Below are 21,156 nucleotides of genomic sequence, written 5' to 3'. Positions count from 1 at the left end.
AATTTTATGAAAAGGTAAAAGGGATGATGTCTCAATGTTGAGTTGCTCATTTCAAAATAAAATATCAAGAAACAGGGCTATCTTGAAATGTATTTTAAAGACTATTTATTTGTGTGGAAAGCAGAACATTTCCCTACGTGGTCATACCGAGATAAAAGTAATTTCATTGCTCTTATAAAATGCAGGGCAGAAAATGATGGGATTTTGTCTGACCATTTACAAAGCAGTCCCCTGAACGCTAGATATGTATCAAACCAGATACAGAATGAATTTATTCATATTTGTGGCCAACAGTTACGACAGCATACCGTAGATGAGTGTAACACTCCAAACTGTTTTAGCATAATTTCAGATGAAACTACGGTTGTTTCTATCGTCAAACAGGTTTCTTTATGCTTGCGTTATGTCGGTTCAATTAAAGAGGGTTGACAAGCAAAAAACAACAAAAATCAGAAAACAAAAAAAGGAAAAAAAAGAAAGAATAACGAGAATAAAGAAAAAAAATCGAAGCTGGCTGTGATTCTTTTAAAAACAAATTCAGTGTTTTTTATGATTTAACACACACAATTTGTCAACAATTTTTTTTAAGGAGGGAGGGCCACTGATCACGGAGTCAAATATTGTGATATTTTATGAAAATAAGCAGCGTGCAGTTTTCATACAGAGTGAAAACCATGTCGACAGTGTTGTCTGATACAGCAAAATATAAGTAACTGTCTTTCCTTGTGTGGCAGATCAACCGTTGGACGTCAGAGCAATTTCGGGACTACCCCTTCCGTATGTTATGTTCTTACAGCTAAGTGTCATCCTGACAATCATATTAATCTATTTTAAGTAAAGACCTTCGTATTCCAAAAACAAGATCACCTGTAAGACACAATACAAAGAAATTCGAGTCCTTTTTGAAAACTTGTCGGAAGCTACTCCTTGGTATCATCCTGTTATAAGATTGAGGCGCGTTCGAGCAACTCGACGAAACCACGCCCTCAATAAACAAACACATTAACCGGTCGCCAAGGTACAATGTACTTCTTACACTGTGCGTATTATCCTTTCTAAAGGTACCGAGTACCGTGAACACGCTCCATAAATTGGAATTATAACTTTAAAGTTCTTATGAATGCCGTGGAGGACTACACAAGAAAATGGATAAAACGAGAACAAGATATTGATCCTCTGTCAGAGTGGTTAAAGGCTGTGAGGTCTTTAATTTTGAAACGAATGAAAGTTTTAAGTAGGTACTTCTTACAATGAAATTACAATTATTCAAAACAACATTGCTTTTGTCTGCAAAACGTTTTACATCCAATGTTTATTATCAGAAGTAGACGTAGAAAATAATAGAAGCGATAAGACCTATACTGCTACCACTCTCTCCAAAAAAGATTTTGGAAAACCATAAATCTGTGCTCTCTTCTTTTTTGTCTCTCTACCATAGACCGTGATTGTGATTTACCGTCTATGTGCCGGATTCCAGAACTCCACAAGAATCCATACAAACAACGTTAGATAACTGGATCTGCAAAATGTACCACCAAACCTCTTTCAAAACTTTTAACTTCTATATATTCACAGCTGTCAAAGCGGGTGTGCAGTCCTACCACAACACTTGTTACTCCCGTACGTAGTGGTATTAATTCAATGTAGATCCTGAAATATTCGAATGAACTTTTGAAGACAATCAGTTCAAGACTATTATCAGAATATAATAGCATTAAAACTTATAATTTTTCAACACTGAATACTTCTATTTCCCATACTCGTTTAAAATCCCGACTTTAAAAACATTATACATCGTTGTTTTTTCCAAAAAAAAGATGGTACACCTAGATACAAATATATAGTTATTGGTAGAGATTCCTCATACTTTGTAAGAAATGATTCCAAATGATCTTCTCAGTATACAGAAGATGTTTACAAAATGCTGGAATTTTTAATCGACAACATATTTGTCCAGTGTGGTGGACGCGTTTTTCAACAAATGGTCGGCATTCCAATGGGAACATATTGTGCTACTTTACTTGCTGACTCTTTTGAGGCTGACTATATAACTGATCTGATCCGAAAGAAAGAATATCGATTAGCTAGATCCTTTAATCTCAGTTTCCGCTATATAGATGATGTATTATCTTTAAACAATTCTAATTTTGGGGATTTGATACATCGCATCTACCCCAAAGAACTTGAGATAAAGTTTACTACAGACACTGTGAAGTCAGCCTCATATCTTGACCTACACTTAGAAATCAGTAATAAAGGAAAACTATTGACCAATCTTTACGACAAACGTGATGAGTTTTCATTCAGAATTGTCAACTTTCCTTTTTTCAGGGCAACATCCCTTCAGCACTTGCGCATGGAGTGTTCATATCACAACTCATACGTTATGCCAGAGCTTGCCGAAACTACACAGACTTTTTGTATCGCGCTAGAATTCTAACAAATAGGCTTCTTATGTTGCTACAAGACTGAAGGCATCATTCCAGAAGTCTTTTAGTCGTCATCATGAACTCATGCATCGTATTTATCTACATCATGAGAACCGATTTGTTCAACGTGTCAGTTTTCTCTTTCGTCCACCCGGACTTGGCGGGTGTTTCTAGAAAAGCAGAGGGCACTAACCCTACCGTTGCACCTGGTCCATGCTCCGATTTTTTTGTGGGGGGGGGGGGGTCCGAGTTGCTCATTTATTTTTGTTACTTTGTATGTATTATTTTGGTTATTATCAATTTAGATCGAAGCTAGAATTGATATAGCAGTCGTCAGAGCCTTTAGATTTGTAAAGCCTGATAGCATCTGCAATTATCTTACACTACCACAATAAAATAGTCCCATTGGCATACCCAAGTTATGTTCAAATGCAGATAGATAGGTCCATTTTACAGGTATTTCTAATATATAAAATTTAATTCAATGTTATTTACGCCAATAAACAAACTTAATAATCAACTTTTTCTGCGAACTTAAAATGCTGATTAATTACGATTGTACACATGTATTAACAACGATCAAATTTTAAAAACAAATAGTTGACCTCTATTCTCTTATCAGTATCTATTTTTACTATGCAATCAGTTGTTCACTGTCAATATATTCAAGTTTTCTAATTATTTTTAGACGCATACTATAGATAGAAATGAACACCCTGCGAGACTATAAATAGTCGAAATGCTGGAGATACATTCTGATATTTCCCTGGGATTCAAATATACTTACAAAAAGAGGGCAGTGGTTCCGATTAAGAAACATGTATTGAAAGAGGTTCCATGCTATAAATTTGCCACTCATTTTTTGCCTAGTGTTTTACAAAAGAGTAGCATAATCACCGAAACCATCACGCACAGTGTCGTGTATTTTTATTACGGTTTCCGCCTCGTGACATCGGAAGCCCAGAGATGACAAATAAAAAATTAAATTTTGATTAAACGATGGCATAGGAATTTCGATGATGAATTTATCGGGAATGGTGTCAGTTTGTGGTCTGGTGATATTGCTTCTTATAATAACCCTTCTATTGGGCTATTTTGGCCATGTGTAATGGGGCAAAATTATAGAGCTGCCGGTTCTCCAGTGCTTGTCTAGAGTTGTCCGCAACATACATAATTGTTGAAATTGTATTCTTAGGCTTTGGAGTTTATGTTAATGTACGTGTGTCTGGAACTAGATGCCTAAGAAACTAAGCGCTTTAAATGACACATAGATGTCTATGCAGCAACTTGTAGTACTAGAGTTTTAAAGCTCGTCAACTGAGGAATGTAGCTAGTGGAGAGGGACATGTATCTACGGACGTGATTTATTTCAATGATTGTGGGGGCTTAAGTTTGGATGATTCGACAGACAGTTTCGACCTGGAGGACGATAAATTAAAATTCGACTTGAAAATATTTAGAAACCGGAAAAGGCCAGCTAGTAGTTTGTAGGTCAATTACGCAGTATGTTGGAGAGTTTTGTGTTCATTTATCTAGGTGTTCCACGTATTTACCGTCATCGAACCTTAATATTACGTAAAGTGGCACACTGCATCAATGCATTATGCAATTGGTGTGTTCATTCTGTAATGTCCTTCGTAATCAGAATGCAATTTGACGATTATTTGAGGTGTAAAAATTCAAACAATCGATATAAATTGATTCAGTACATGAGTACTTTGATTATACTTCTTTGTTGTGTGTATGTTTTCCATGTCTGGTCTTTGCCTCTGGATTACGTTCTTTTCATTTCCGCTAGAATCTTGATTACTCTTTCTAGGGCTTTTCCGATATGTTGAATCCGCAATTTTAAAAGATCGAGTCAATTACTCTCAAGTAACAGCCGCGGATCCAGGAAGTGGTGGGGACTCCCAGCTACTATTGTTCATTTTTTGTTTAATATGCGCGAAATTGATAAAATTGGATCAGCCATTGACTCCGGGAACCAGATGCCTGCAGACGATAATGACGCCATACCATATCCGACAGCAATTTTTTTATATCTTGACGCAAGCTCCTCTAGTTGATCTCTCTGTGTGTGTGTGTGTGTGTGTGTGTGCGGGCGTGTCATATCGTGAGATTAGGTTTCGAGCTTGTAAGGTAACAACTGGAGGTCCGTATAAAAATGCTAGCCTAAACAGGTGGGTTTTTATACGTTTCTTAAAAATCTCGAAAGACTGTACGTTCTGTAGAGTTGACTGTAAACCATTCCAGATCTTTGCGGATGCCCTGTCAAAACGACGCTCCCCATATGTTTTTGTTCACACTCTCGGTAATGTCAAACTTGTATGTGACTGTGAACGTAAGGTTCTTTGTGGCTCATGTCGTTTCACAAGGTCTTTAATGTATTGAGGAGCCCGTTCACGCAACGCCTTGAAAATATACATCAATATTTTATACATAGGTCTAAATTTCACAGGTAACCAATGAAGCGACACAAGAACTGGTGTTATACGTTCGTATCGTCGTGTCTTTGTAATAAGGCGAACGGCTGTATTCTGAACACGTTGGGGTTTCGCAAGATAGCTTTCGTTTATTCCGTATAGAAGAACCTTGCCATAGTCAAGGCGAGCTGTCACTAACGATGCCACTCGAGTCTTGCCCGCATCGGTGGTAATGAACTTTCGAAGCCTGCCGATATTCCGAATTTGGAAGTGACATGCTTTTGACATTTCACATACTTGCTTCTCCATTGACATTGTTTTATCAAAGTACATTCCGAGGTTCTTGACAAAGGAAGCACCATGCACAACACAACCATCAAAACTGAGAGAACAGTCTGAAAAATCGGATGCACGCTGTTTTGGACAAAAATTATAAGTTCTGTTTTTCCTGATTAATTTTCAGTAGATTTGATTGCATCCATAGGCTAATGTCCGATAGGCACGCTTCGAAGTGTGATGTCACAGCGTTCCAATTGTCAATCGGCCTGATAACTTGATATGCCTGGGTATCATCTGCATAGCAATGATAACTCATATGATGTCGTTTGCAGATCTCGCCGATTGATTTTGCAAACATGCAATAGACCTGAGGTCAAAGGACGGATCCCTGGGGGACTCCGTACTTCAGTTCTAAACTATCGGATTGCACGCCATCTATAGAAACGGACTGAGTTCTTTTACAAATGTAGGATTCAAACCAAGAGAGTGCATGTCTAGAAATGCCATAAGAATACTGAAGACGTTTAAACAGATTAGAATGGTCTAAGACATCAAATGCTGCTGAAAGATCAAGCATAACTAACACAGAGCACTTACTGTCGTCTAAAGCGGGAACTATATCGTGATGAACAAGCAACAGTGCTGTTTCAGTTGAGTGACTTGACCGATATGCCGACTGAACATTGTCATGTAGATTATTTGAGTCTAGGTGGTGTTGTAAACGAGTTGAAACTGCCCTTTCCAATACCTTAGACACAAAAGGCAAGTTAGAGACAAGTCTATTTTAAGCGTATCGGGATCCAAACCCCGCTTCTTAATCAAAGGACGAACGAGAGCCTTCTTAAACAGTGCTGACACAGCAGATTCCGAGAACGATGCATTGATGATTTGAGTGATAATCGGAAGTAACGAGTCAAGACATGGTTTTAGCAATGTTGTAGGCACAGGATCTAATTTGCACGATTTGGAAGCGGCTTTCAATACAATTTTTCGTACTTCATCCATAGAGACTGGATCAAAGTTTATCAGCTGATCTCAACTAAATTGTATGTCAACACGCATAAAATCGCTGTTTCATGTGTTTGTATCATTTGCCGATTCTAATTTACTGCGAATGACTGACTAGAACGACATGATCAGTCCTGACTGACTAAAACAACAGAATCACACCTGACTAGAATGACAGTACCACTCCCGACTATGACTACAATGACAGAATCACTCTTGACTGTTTGACTGTGACTACCGTGACAGAATCACTCTTGACTGTGACTAGAACTTAAAAATCACTCCCGATTATGACGAACGACAGGTTCACTCCAGACTGTCAAGAACGACATGATCACTCCTGACTGACTAGATCATCAGAATCACCCGTAACTGCGACTAGAATGACAGTATCACTCCTGACTGTGACTACAATGACAGGTTCACTCCTGACTGTGACAAGAACGACAGGATGACTCCTGACTATGACTAGAAGAGCACCCCTGACTGGCTAGAACGACAGAATCACTCCCGAATGTGACTAGAACAACAGGGTGACTCCTGACTGATGGAACGACGGGATCACTTCTGACTGACTACAATGACAGGATCACTCTTGACTGTGACTAGAACTTCAAAATCACTTCTGATTGCGACTGGAACGACAGGTTCACTCCTGACTGTGGCTAGAACGACAGGATGACTCCTGACTGTGACTAGAACGACAGCACTCCTGTCTGACTAGAACGACAGAATCACTTCACTCCTGACAGTGACTAGAACAGGATCACTCCTGACTGCGACTGGAATGACTGTTAGATTCCAGACTGTGAGTAGAACAAAAAGATTACTCCTGGCTGTGACTGATGACAGTATCACAACTGACCGACTAGAATGACAAGAACACTCCTCACTGGGACTAGACTGACAGGGTCACTCCTGACTGTGAATTAAACAAAAGGATGACTCCTGACTGTGATTAGAACGACAGGATTACTCTTGACTGTGAATAGAACAGTCAAACTCAATTCTGATTGTGACTGGAATGACAGGTTCATTTCTGACTGTGACTAGAACGACATGATAACTTAGACTAACTAGAACAATGGGATGACTCCTGACTGTGACTAGAACGACAGAAGCAATCATGACTGTGACTGGAATAACAGGATCACTCCTGAATGTGACAAGAACGACAGGAACACACTTGACTGTAAGTAGAACGAAAGGATCATTCCTGACTATGACTAATAGCAGTATCACTACTGACTGCCTAGAATAACAGGTACACTTCGGAGTGTGACTATAACGCAGTGTCGATCATGAATGTAACTAGAAAGACAGGATTACTCCAGACTGTGGCTAGAACATGATCACCAAAGACTGACTGGAACACTTCTGACTGACTGATAGCAGTATCACTACTGACTGACTAGAATGACAGGAACACTCCGGACTGTGACTATAACGCAGTGTCAATCCTGAATGTAACTAGAAAGACAGGATTACTCCAGACTGTGGCTAGAACATGATCACCTAAGACTGACTGGAACACTTCTGACTGATTTGAACGACATGAACACTCTTGAGTGTGATAGAAATGACAGGAACACTCCTGACTGACTAGAATGACAGGATCACTGCTAACCGACTAGAATGAAAGGATCACTCCTGACCGTGACTGGAACGACGGGAACACTCTTGACTGAGACTAGAATGACAAAATCACTCTTGACTGTGACTGGAACGACAGGATCACACCCGACTGTGACTATGTTTCCCTAATTGTACGACAGACATACAGATTAACTCATACAATTATTATGGCTACCTTTATTAATTCATTAGTATACAAGTCCTAGGACTGAAGTGAGTTTGACAGACAGACAATATTTCAGCCTTCTATGCAAGTTAATTATCTTCAAAGTAATGACTACCATTTATTTAGAAATCTACAAACCAGTGAGTGCCAAACCAGTGAGTGCCAAATTTTCTTTTGTCCAATTCTAAAAAATGTTTTTGAAGCAATGACTACCAAACTGGTGTTTTTGAAGCATAGCCTTGATTTAGACTACATCTCTTCAAACCAATGACTGACAATTTTGACGTTGTATCAGATTTCCGTTAGAATATTGTTATTCTTGATCACTCTTTTAAGTCATCAAAGCACAGGGGGCAGATCAAGACACTTTGAACAGAAGGGGTGCCAGCCGGGGTTCCTCAGAAAAAGGGGGAAGCTAGAACATTACTTGTCATTTTTTGTGAATTCAATACATGAAAATGACAAATTTTCCAATAAAAAGTGAGTGCCAAAGCCCTGCACATAGCCCCTCAGGATTCGCTACTGAAGCATCAATTACTAATTTATACCATTAAAGGCCTCGTTTACTATCGTACTACTTCTTAATGCATGGACCATTGGATTTTCTGTTGTGGATGGGGATGCTAGGATTTTCTGTTGTGGATGGGAATGCTAGGATTTTCTGTTGTGGATGGGAACGCTAGGATTTTCATGCAGGACAGAATTATTGTATGCCGCTGCCTCACCATCAAAATTATTATTTTTTCTATATAATGAATTTAAGAAAACTCAGATGAAAAATTGACATGAGGTTGCACACTTTATCGGGTTAATCATACCCCCACTTTTACAGGAAATTGATATCGTTGAGCAAAATAAATTGTTTTTAACATATGCCCTATCTATATCAAGCCACACACCAAATTTAAAATCAATCCATCAATTGAGAGCAAAGATAAGTCAGTTAGTTGGACAGATGGACAAGTTGATTCCAATATACAACCCACTAGTTGAGAATAAATTTTTGTTTGTCTTACTAGACGATGCAAAACCGTTATTTGGACCAATATCTAGGCAGAAATGTGTTTAACCCCTATCCCCCCCAAAAAAGTCAGGAAATAGATATCATTTTGTGTCACTTTTTACTGTCAAGTAACTAACATAACAATTTGTTGGTTTTTTTTGGTACCTCAACAGATATTAAAATTAATTCTCCTATGATTTGAAAACATAAATTTCTTCAAGAAATCAGAAAAAATTAAATTACATTTTCAATTTTACTCTGATGAGATTTAACAAAAAAAAAAAGATACCCATAAGTCAGGATACAAAACTTGCATATCAGCTAAGATTATTCCAGAAAATTAATATGAAAAAACCCTTTTTTCCACAAATTGTAAAATTACTGACACTATCTGATACAGAATGATGAGTTGAGTAAAACAAGACCCCACAACAGTGGTCAAAAACTTAAAATATAAAAATAAATCACTAAAATCAACTCAAAATATAAAACATCCACTGTAAAGAACATTCCAGAAAATTTTGAAAAACAACTTTTTTCCACAAATCTTAAAAATAATTATATTTTCTGATTCAGCATAAAAAGATGATTAAAACAAGACCTCACAAGTCATGTCAAATATTGAATATAAAAAATATACACCATCATGAAAAAATGTCTGCTTTATTTTTGTGATTACTGAAGGACAGAAAAAGTCGAAAAATAACTTTTCTCCATAAATCTATAAAAATTATTTTCTTTCTGATGTAGAATGTTGAGTTGAGTAAAACAAGACCCCACAACAGGGGTCAAAAACTCAAAATATAAAAATAAATCACTAAAATCAACTCAAAATATTAAACATCCACTGTAAAGAACATTCCAGAAAATTTAGAAAAACAATTTGTTTCCACAAATCATAAAAATAATTATATTTTCAGGTTCAGCATAAAAAGATGATTAAAACAAGACCCCACAAGTCATGCCAAATATTTAAAACAAACACAGTAAAGGGTCATTATAAATAAATCATGTGTAGTTTATTGAGACATGAAGAACGAATATCAATCTTTTATGTAACTCTTTAGAAGGTTTTTAATTGTTTCATTATTCCTTGCTACATCTAAAGATGTGTAACCCCCTCTCAGCCTCTCTGTCTGGGGTCTGCATTACTCTGTAGTAACAATCTGACAATGTTAGTATGACCCCTATAACATGCAGTATACAGTGGAGTCCATCCCCACCCACTACCACCCCGTGACACATCAACATTTCTCTCTAGACACATTCTCACCCCAGCAACATGCATCACACAAAGCATCTTGAATGTTTACACCATTTGTTATTATTTGAAGTTTAAACACAATAATTAACAGCAAGGAAAGCACGAGTAATGCATTGAAGTTTGGACACAATAATTAACAACAGGGAACGCACGAGTAACGCTTTGAAGTTTAGACATAATAATTAACAGCAAGGAACGCACGAGTAACGCTTTGAAGTTTAGACACAATAATTAACAGCAAGGAACGCACGAGTAACGCTTTGAAGTTTAGACACAATAATTAACAGCAAGGAACGCACGAGTAACGCATTGAAGTTGGGACACAATAATTTCCAGCAAGGAAAGCACGAGTAACGCATTGAAGTTTAGACACAATAATAAACAGCATGGGACGCGTGAGTAACGCATTGAAGTTTAGACAAGCACACAAGACGTGAGTCCGGAAAAATGACAATTTAAAAATGTCTACTAAACATCTGAAATGTTTTATATTCATTTGACAAGAAAGGTAACATCAGCGTCTACATGTGTATTTTTGACAGACAGGCGGAAAAGAAGAGTTATTTCGTTCTTTTGAACCATTATTCACGCGATATTTTTAACTATGGTGCTTTATGGCGTATTTTACTTATCAGCTGTATGACTTATTTGTCTTCAAGTATTGGCCAGGAAAGCTTAAGCAAACAGACAAGGGTCACATCTGGCCATCCTCTCTGTCTGGTGTTCTAAAAGTTCTACAAGAATTGTCCCAGTAGAACGTTAAACGAACGGGACAACTGTAGTGGTTGTCCGTAAGTGGTGTGAAAATGACTGAAAAGAAAAATCTGACCTTCGTGGCAATAATCTGAATGATTAGGTCACACTTGCGAATATGATTCCCTAAATTTGTGACGGACAGACGAAAGGACTGGCCGACTTATTTGATTATGGTACCGTTATTTACATCCAAAGACTGAGGTGATTTTGATCGACAGACTGACGGACAGACAAAATGGCAGGCCGAATCATTTGATTATGGTACCGTTATTTGTATACATACAAGGACTGGTGTGATTTTGACCGACAGACTGGCGAACAGACAAAAGGACAGACTGACTCATTTGATTACGGTACCATTATTTGTATACAATTCTACGATTGATGTGATTTTGACAGACAGACTGACGGACAGACTGACAAACAGACAAAAGGACTGTCCGACTCATTTGATTATGGTACCGTTATTTGTATACATCCAAGGACTGGATTTATTTTGACCGACAGACTGACGAACAGACAAAATGACAGACTAACTTATTTGATTACGTTACCGTTATTTGTATGCAATTCTAGGATTGAGGTGATTTTGACAGACAGACAGACTGACGGACAGACTGACAAACAGACAAAAGGACTGTCCGACTCATTTGATTATGGTACCGTTATTTGTATACAATTCTAGGACTGAGGTGATTTTGACCGACAGACTGGCGGACATAGTGACAGACGGGCAAAATGACAGGCCGACTCATTTGTTTGTTTCACCGTTATTAGTATACAATTCTAGGATTGAGGTGATTTTGACAAACAGACTGACGGACCTATAAAAGGACCGTCCGACTCATTTGATTATGGTACCGTTATTAGTATACAGTCCTAGGACTGAGGTGATTTTGACTGACACCGAAACAAGTGTATGGGCAACGGACGACAAAGACAGAAGTTACCATTTTTTACAGTCATATAAAATGTGATTACCAATATTATTAATTTCTTCACAATACTGACAACCAGATTTTACATTAAAAAAAATTAATTCGCAGAGTACAGCAAGATATGACCACAACCTGTTGAACTCTGTTCACTTGAAGCAAGCCTGGATATAATGTTAGTTTTTGGCATACTAAAGCATAGGGACTTGTAGATTAATATTGACACACTGGTTAAGACACAATATAGCACAAAATTAAAAATTCAGTTAACAAAAGGCAAAAATGGTTCTGCCTTACGGTTGCGTAAATTATAAGACGAAATATGGCTAAGTGGGGGCATAAGTTCGCTTAATATGTATTCTGGACACAGTTGGTTATGAATAGAGTAGAACGTGTCAAGACGTTTGAATCGTCGTCTATCTTCCAATAACTTCCAACCTGTTTCATAGTAAATTGTCTAAGATTTTTGTAACTTAACAACTCAAGAGATGTGAATCTAAAAGAAAAAAAGCAGGGATTTTCATAGGGGAAACAATGATAAAACAAAAACAAAACAAAACAGAAAACAAAACAAAACAAAACACAAAAAACCAAAAAAAAAAACCCACTGTAATTCGGACCAAAACAAATAATTTTTTGAGCGTGAACCCTTTTGCCCCTTATAATTTTAACGCCGGTAATTCTGAAATCTGATTGAAAAGAGCAAGCATGGATTTTCAAAAGTAATCCAAAAACTTAAAAATAAAGTTAAGAAAAAAAAAGATTCGCCGAGTACAGCCTAATACGACCGCAGTGGATGAACCCAGAACAGTTGGGACAAGTGTGAACACAATATTAGTTTTTGAACTTAAACATTATGGACATAACAACCGGTTTGGACACTTAACCTATATCGCACATATATATGTTTTGGGGTGTGGGCCCTTTGACCCGTTATAACTCCTAAACGGTCAAACATACAACAAATCTGCTGATAAATTTGTTTACCCAAATAAAGTAAGGAACACGATAAAAAGAAATAGTCAAAATCTGAAGAAAAACATTCTACAATTGGTCTACCACAACTAAAGTCATTGCTTGAAATTCAAGTTTTAGTTTAAACATATTTATTTGCCCAAGAATAAAAGCAATGGGATTGGGCTCAAGTTATAACAACATCATGGAGGTCCTCGCCCATACAAACAATGATTACAAAGAATGCATAACGACGGCAATTTGATATAACTTAAAAATAACAATAATAGAAAATAGGAAAAGGCAAATTAACACGAACGATATGAAACTAAATCAAAGAAATGGGATAAAAAGGGGGGGTCTGGCAAAAAAGGCGGATTGGGTGTTATGTGGGAGATAGTCATTTTATATATACATGTAGTATTATTTAAATCTTTCAGTTCATTCGATAAAATGATGAACACAAGCAAAACATCTGTGTTTTCATCATATATAAGACTTTCGTCACCAGCCAAAATGAATTCTATTGTTACCTTAAAATAGCCTAACCCTGCCAACAGGGAAATTTTATTATACAAATTGAATTCCATAAAATAGTGGATGCAATCTTCAATAGGATGTCTACAACTATAAGAAGGGGATGGCACTACATTTAAACGAAATAAATCAGCATTTAGGGAACTGCAAATGTTTATTAGCCTGGTAAGTACAACATTAACTTTCCTTTCACCAAAATTGAAGTAAGTACTCAGGGTTTTTTCCCCGCTGTCCTTTAATGATTCTTTTGAAAATACTTATGTTTCTTGCATTTCTTGTCTCTAAATTTAGCTGATTCTAGTCTCTTACTGTTGAATAGAAAAATGACCTTTCTGTACTAGTTAACATGAAGTGGGTATGACCCGCATTGTTGCGTAAATTATAAGACGAAATATGGCTAAGTGGGGGCATAAGTTCGCTTAATATGTATTCTGGACACAGTTGGTTATGAATAGAGTAGAACGTGTCAAGACGTTTGAATCGTCGTCTATCTTCCAATAACTTCCAACCTGTTTCATAGTAAATCGATTCCCTGCTGGCAAAGATAGGCAAATCCTGTCACAATACGCCAAGCTTCGAGTTGATTTTTTTTCTGAACTATTACTAACATCAAGATCACACCCGTCACAGACTTCTGAAGCATATTCCATAACTCGACGAAAATTAGATAAATTTTAGCTAAATATTTTCTACATAGAAATTTTTAAGTTTTCTAAGAACGGATATTTTTTTTTCTAGCAGATTGCCTATATACCGTAGTAGAAATATCATCTTATGGGAACTACAAATTATTTTCTTGGAACGACATTTTATCTTGTGGGAACGACATATTATCTTGATGGAACAGTGTATGTACTTCTACTCGATCAAGGCAGTGTCTACCAATTCTTACTCGATCAAAGCAGTGACAACCGACTTTTACTCGATAAAAGCAGTGACTTCCAACTTTTACTCAATCAAGGCAGTGACTACCAACTTTTACTCAATCAAAACAGTGACTACCAATTCTTTCATCGTCTGAATATAGCTGAAATATTGCTGCTTCGACGTCAAACCCCAACAAACAAACCAATTCTTTCTTGACCGTAGCAGTGACTACCAATTCTTTCTTGATCGTAGCAGTGACTACCAATTCTTCCTTGATTGAAGCAGTGACTGCTTATTCTTTTGATCAAGGCAGTGACTACCAATTATTACTTGATCAAGGCAGTGACTACCAATTCTTTCTTGATCGTAGCAGTGACTACCAATTTTTTCTTGAAGCATTGACTGCTTATTCTTTTGATCAAGGCAGTGACTACCAATTATTACTTGATCAAGGCAGTGACTACCAATTATTACTCGATCAAAACAGCGACTCCAATTCTCACCCGACCAAAGCAGCGACGACCAATTCTTTCTTGATCAAAACAACCACTAACAGTTCTTTACTGTTCAAAGCAGTGACTACCAATTATAACTTTCTCAAAGCAGTGACTAAGATAACTAAATCAAGACAGTGACTACTAATTATCTTGATTAATGCAGTGACTGCTTATTCTCTTGATCAAAGCAGTGACTACTTATTCTTTTGATCAAAGTAATGTGTACCATTTGTTACATCTTTGGTCACATCATTAAAGATTCAACAAGTTGTACTAAAAGACTGTACTTGCCACATATGTGACCATTTCATTTTCTTAGGGGACGGATGTTAGGATTTTCAATAAGGACAGAATTTTTTTTTCCAGATCATTATATTTTTGACATTTATAAGAAATATATCTTGGAAAAAGTTCAGGACTTAATTTTTTTTTTTCAAAAATAAAATCCAACTTCCTATAAACCCCACCCCCCCAAAAAAAAAGGTCATTGCCATACAATGACAATAAAATGTCAACTTCTTTTATCCTTAACTTTTATTTTTCCAGTAAAGTAATCCATATTTACACCAATTAATAGGAATGAACAAAGTCATTAATTGTCGATGATGACAACTTTAATTTTAGTCTATTTTATTGATTTCCAAAAATTTTAAAGCAAATATTTCATTGACAAGTCAAAAAAAATAATTACAATTCACTTTTCATTCTGAAGAGATTTAACAAAATAATACACCCACAAGTCTGGATAAAAAACTTGCATATTAAGTGAGTATATTCCAGAAAATGTAAATAACCCACTATTTTCCTTAAATCCTAGAAATACCTTTATCTGATGCAGAACAATGAGTTGAGTAAAACCAGACCCCACAACAGGGGTCAAATACTTAAAATATAAAAATAAATCACTAAAATTAAACTCAAAATATAAAACATCCACTTTACAGAACATTCCAGAAAATTTAGAAAAACAACTTGTTTCTAGAAAAGCAGAGGATGATTACCCTACCGGTGCACCTGGTCCATGCTCCCAGTGGTTAGTGGAGTCCGAGTTGCTCATTTACTTTTGTTACTTTGTATGTATGATTTTAGTTACTTTATGTTCTTTGTTGTGTATGTCTGTTTTCCATGTCTGGTCTTTGTCCCTGAATTACATTCTTTTGATTACGGCTATAACCTTAGTACCCTTGATTACTCTGCCACAAATCATAAAAATAATTTTATTTTCTGATTCAGCATAAAAAGTTGATTAAAACAAGACTCCACAAGTTATGTCAAATATTGAATATAAAAAATAAACACCCTCATGAAAAAATGTCTGCTTCATTTTTGTGATTACTGAAGGACAGAAAAAGTTGAAAAACAACTTTTTTCCATAAATCTGAAAAATACCACTTTTATCTGATGCAGAATGATGAGCTGAGTAAAACAAGACCCCACAACAGGGGTCAAATACTTAAAATATAAAAATAAATCACTAAAATCAACTCAAAATATGAAACATTCACTTTACAGAACATTCCAGAAAATTTAGAAAGACATCTTTTTTCCACAAATCTAAAAAAAAATATTTTTTTCTGATTTAGAATGATGAGTTGAGTAAAACAAGACCCCACAACATGGGTCAAAAACTTAAAATATAAAAATAAATCACTAAATCAACTCAAAATATAAAACATTCACTTTACAGAACATTCCAGAAAATTTAGAAAAACAACTTTTTTCTTCGAATCATAAAAATAATTATATTTTCAGGTTCAGCATAAAAAGATGATTAAAACAAGACCCCACAAGTCATGTCAAATATTTAAAACAAATGCAGTAAAGGGTCATTATAAATAAATCGTGTGTAGTTTATTGAGACATGAAGAATGAATATCAATCTTTTATGTAACTCTTTAGAAGGTTTCTAATTGTTTCATTCCTTGCTACATCTAAAGGTGTGGCACCCCACCCACTTCTCTGTCTGGGGTCTGCATTACTCTGTAGTAACAATCTGACAATATCAGTATGACCCCTAGAACATGCAGTAAACAGTGGAGTCATTCCCCACATACTACCACGCTGTGACACATCAACATTTCTCTCTAGACACATTCTCACTATATTAATATTACCACACCAACATGCATCACACAAAACATCTTGAATGTTTCCACCATTTGTTATTAACAGTTCTACAATATTTACATGACCATAATGACAACAATACATCAAAGGTGACAATCCAGAACTATCTGTTTTGTTTACATTACATTTTATAGAAATGAGATATTTAACTAATTCATAAAAACCAATCCTTGAGGCTTCCATCATTGGTGTACTAGTGTAATAATGTCTTCTGATAGGTATATTTTCATCTATAAGACCTTTATCATCCAACTCAAGGAATAATTGTTTACATGAATCTGTGTGTTCCTTTATATATCCCATCACTTTGTCTTTATATCTTTTTTCTTTCAATTGTTGATTATAAAAGAAGAACTTTCCATCTTGTTCATCTTTGAGATCTTTGAATATTCTGTCAAAATAAACATTCTCAATATCATCAGATAAATACAGGAAGGAATCATCTTGTTCTAGATTTTGACCTGAAGAAAGTCTGACTCTTTCTGCTATGAATGATGAAGGTGAATATTCAATGAAAAGTTCTACAAGTTTTTGACCACAAGTTACAGCAACCATATCATACAGTTTATCATGGGCTATACTGTAGACTGATCCTATTTTCTTGATATATGTTCCATCAAGTCTATTGAAGGTGTCAATAAGTTGTTTTCTTTCTGGTTCTATTTTTAGATCTATTCTAAAATTAGCAACTATTTCTGTTACTTTCTCTTTAACATCTTGTGGTGCTGTTCTAGGATTTATGTATCTTTCATCTAATTCATTAGGAAACAATACACATAATACCAAGGCACAGTACTCTAAGGGTTTATATTCTATCATGTCTTTGATATCATTCTTTATACTTTCAACGGGAGATGTGAAAAGTTCAGTTAATTTCTCTATTTGTTTATCTTTAGACATCTTACAAAGCAATGGAAAAAATGAACACTCTTCCATCATTTTATCCATTTTCTTCAAATTATAATCTGACAGAGTTATGTACTTGCTGATCATGTTATGTCTTTCTTTAAGCAGTAAGCAATAATCCTTGGATTGTAAGTCTACTGATTGTTTGGTAAACATCTCCATAGATTTGAATTTTTTGTCCTTAAATATGTGTGATCGACATGAAACAAGGATTTTCATTTGTCCAACATTTCCTCCTTTAACATTTTGTTTGTTTCTTACTTCTGAAGGAAATAACTGCTCGATTTTGACAACATTTTCTTTCCATGTCTGTAAGTCCTGTTCGTTAATAAAATTCTTTCCACAAATATCATCTATGACAAAAACTTGGTTCTTTTTAAGATCTCTATACTGTAGAATATCAGCAGAAGAGGATACAAAAGGGATGATATCATATTTATCCTTTGAGTGTAACTCTAGTGCTACATGATGTATGATGGATGATTTGCCTGAACCAGAACTACCAGTGACTACAACAACATTGTTCTTTTCAATCAATTTGGTCACTTCTTCTGTTGCCCTAGTAACTGTAAATGTTACTTCCTCTCTCCTCCATCCTTCAATCAGCGGTTGGTATTTTTCTAAAATCAAATATTAATATGAAATTATATAAAGATCAATATAATATTGGCAGACTGAATAACAAAAACAAAAACAAAACAAAATTCATCCTATAGATCAGTAAAACACAAAACATAAATTGTATTTTTTTTATTCAGACAAGGTCACTGTCTCTGTCCCTTTGTCTAACCACTACCACTGTCTCGGTCCCAATTCTCTTACTACTGTCTCTGCTCCAGTTTCTAACCACTACCACAGTCCACGTTTCAGATGTCTAACCAATGTCTCTGTCCCTGTTGTCAAACTACTGTCTCTGTTCTTGTTATCTAACGCTACCTCTGTCTCAGTTGTCTAACTTCCATCTCTGTCCTAGTTGTCTTACCACTGTCACTGTCCAAGTTGTCTAATCACTATCTCTGTCCGAGTTGCCTAACAACTATCTCTGTCCAAGTTGTCTAACAAACGTCTTTGTCCCTGATGACTAACCACTGTCTCTGTCCGAATTGTCTTACCACTGTCTCTGTCCTAGTTGTCCAACCACTACCACTGTCTCTGTACATGTTGTCTGTCTACTGTCTTCTTACCTGCTGTCTTAGCACTGTGTCTATAAGGATTTCTTAACATTGTGTTTGTCCCTTTAAAACTCTCTAAGTATTGTTTAAGACTCTTTGTTCTAGTGTTCAAGTTTATTAAACAATATATCTGTCAAAGTTGTCTAACTATTATTTCTGTTCTTAATGTCTTTTCATTGTGTCTAAAATACAGTCATTATGTTGCCCTAACACTGTCTCTGTCTCAGTTGTCTTACTTTTGTCTCTGTCCCTAATATCTTATCTTTGTCTCTGACCCATCAGTCAATTCACAGTCTCTGTTTCAATTATGTCCAACCACTGTTTCTGTACCCGCTACCCAAGAACAATCTCTGACCCTGTTGTCTAATCTCTATCTGTTCCTGTTACACTCTTTTTCTGTCCCAGTTGTTTTTTCCTAGGAATAGTCTGAATATTGTCTTAGTTTCTTGCAGTCTCAGTACTGTCTCTACCCTTTTCTAGAAATAGTCCTTGTCCCTGTTGTCTTAAGCATTGCTCTGACCCTTTGTCCAACAATTGCTGTCTAAGAATTGGCTCTGTCCACGTGGTCTGTATGAAGTGTTTCTGTCTTTGCTGTTAAAGTACTGTGTCTGTCTTTAATGTCTTGGCATTGGCTCTGTCCTGTTTTTAAAAGCATTAACATTGGTCCTTCTGGTTAGCATTGTTATTGACCCTGTTGTCTAGGACATGTAACACCGCTGTCTAAGAAATATCTATGACCTAGTTGTCTAAGCTTTGTATCTGTTTTCTTAGCATTGTATATGTTGTCCTAATATTGGCTATTCCCTGATACCCAAGTATGGACTCTGGCCCTGATGTCCAAGTATATTATATATGTCTAATTATGGTCTTTAACCAGGATATCTGAGTCAGTGCAGTGTTTTTTTTTATGTCTCTGTTGTCTTAGCACTGACTCTGATGTTTGCCAGAAAATCAGCTTTTGACAATTCAGTCAAGAATTATTGTCCATGTCTCTGTTATCTTATCATTATCTGTAATGTAATAAAAGGACGACAATATGATTTCATTGGGGTCAGGTGTGGCAATTTATGTTGGGAAAGAATATTTATTTGCAAAATTTTGCAAAATCAGAAATCATATTTTCAAATGGCCAGATTATTTGTTTTCATTACACTGTTCAGTAGAAAATGGAGGCAAGAAAATAATTAAATAATTCTTTTATTTTCTAGGTAGCTGAAGTAAGAATATTAAAAAAAAAAGACATTCTTTCTCAAAAAGTGTGAATCAAATGGTTGTACTCTTAAAATTATCAGGTAGAACGTGGCACTTTCTACAGGGTCTAAACCTCATCTTAACTACAGCTTTTAGATAAGTTAGAGCAGCAAAATTGTCTTCGCTTTTGTTTATTGTTATTTAAACATGTACTATGATTAATGTTGTTTATCTAATATTTTGACTTCTCACACTAAATTTGATAGAGTCAGCACTACATCTTTTTCTTACCTTTCATATGTTTAGGAACACTGTTTTCTAGTTCATCTAAAAGTAAAGATAAAATCATTACAGCATAGATAATGATTGTGAGGGGAATGTCAAAAAGTGCAAACTTCCCAAAGGTAGTGATATGGACCATGAAAACTGATATTGACCAAATCATAAGTGAGGTACAATAGAAATTTCCTTGTTCATAATGCAACCCTTTGACAAGCATGGAATGACAAAACGATTGACAAAGCTGAACAGTACAGTGTTCTAGGATTCCTATTTCCCATTACCTGGGGCAAGTGAAATTTGGGTCAGTGAAAGTTAGGTACTTAATTACACTTTCCTGTGGCAAGTTGAAAACTTCATATGCTGTAAAAATTTGTTTTGTTAGGAATGCAGTCATTGACTGTGGGAAAGTTGATTTTATATGAATTTTTCCATGAGGAAACCTCAATTTCTGAAAAATCCTAGAACACTGCAGTATAACCCCTCTTCTTTGAAGTTGAGATATAAAAACTAAGAAGTCGATCAGCTAACAGGAAGTAGATGAGTGAGGAACCTGAAAATGGAAGACATGGTACAAGTCATCATGAAAAAGCAATACACCAAATATCTATACATTTCCTCCAGTAGAAGCTGAAAATCTGTTACAAAAATTGTCAAGCACCTTAAAAAACTACAAAGTAGATCGGTTAACAGGAAGTGGATGAGTGAGAAATCTGAAGGGGTAACAT

At 35.9% G+C, this 21,156-nt stretch overlaps 1 protein-coding gene across 2 annotated transcripts in view; it reads right to left on the bottom strand.

Annotated features, from left to right (window-relative positions):
• Positions 1-15,366: 15,366 nt before the first annotated feature.
• LOC148613174 (uncharacterized) overlaps positions 15,367-21,156 on the bottom strand; it is a 28,791-nt gene continuing 23,001 nt past the window's right edge. For both annotated transcript variants that reach the window (XM_088586377.1, XM_088586378.1), the window contains 2 exons: positions 20,441-20,476; positions 15,367-18,406 (listed from right to left, as the gene is read on the bottom strand). In XM_088586377.1, coding sequence (XP_088442503.1) covers positions 16,629-18,406; positions 20,441-20,476 — 1,814 coding nt within the window. In that variant the 3' untranslated portion in view covers positions 15,367-16,628. The remainder of the gene's footprint in view (positions 18,407-20,440; positions 20,477-21,156) is intronic.

This window comes from Perna viridis, chromosome 6 (assembly GCF_037379345.1).
Source record: "Perna viridis isolate PV_CMFRI_1.1 ecotype Kerala chromosome 6, ASM3737934v1, whole genome shotgun sequence".
Classification (NCBI taxonomy): Eukaryota; Metazoa; Mollusca; class Bivalvia; order Mytilida; family Mytilidae; genus Perna; species Perna viridis.
This window is presented reverse-complemented; position numbering and strand designations above follow the sequence as displayed.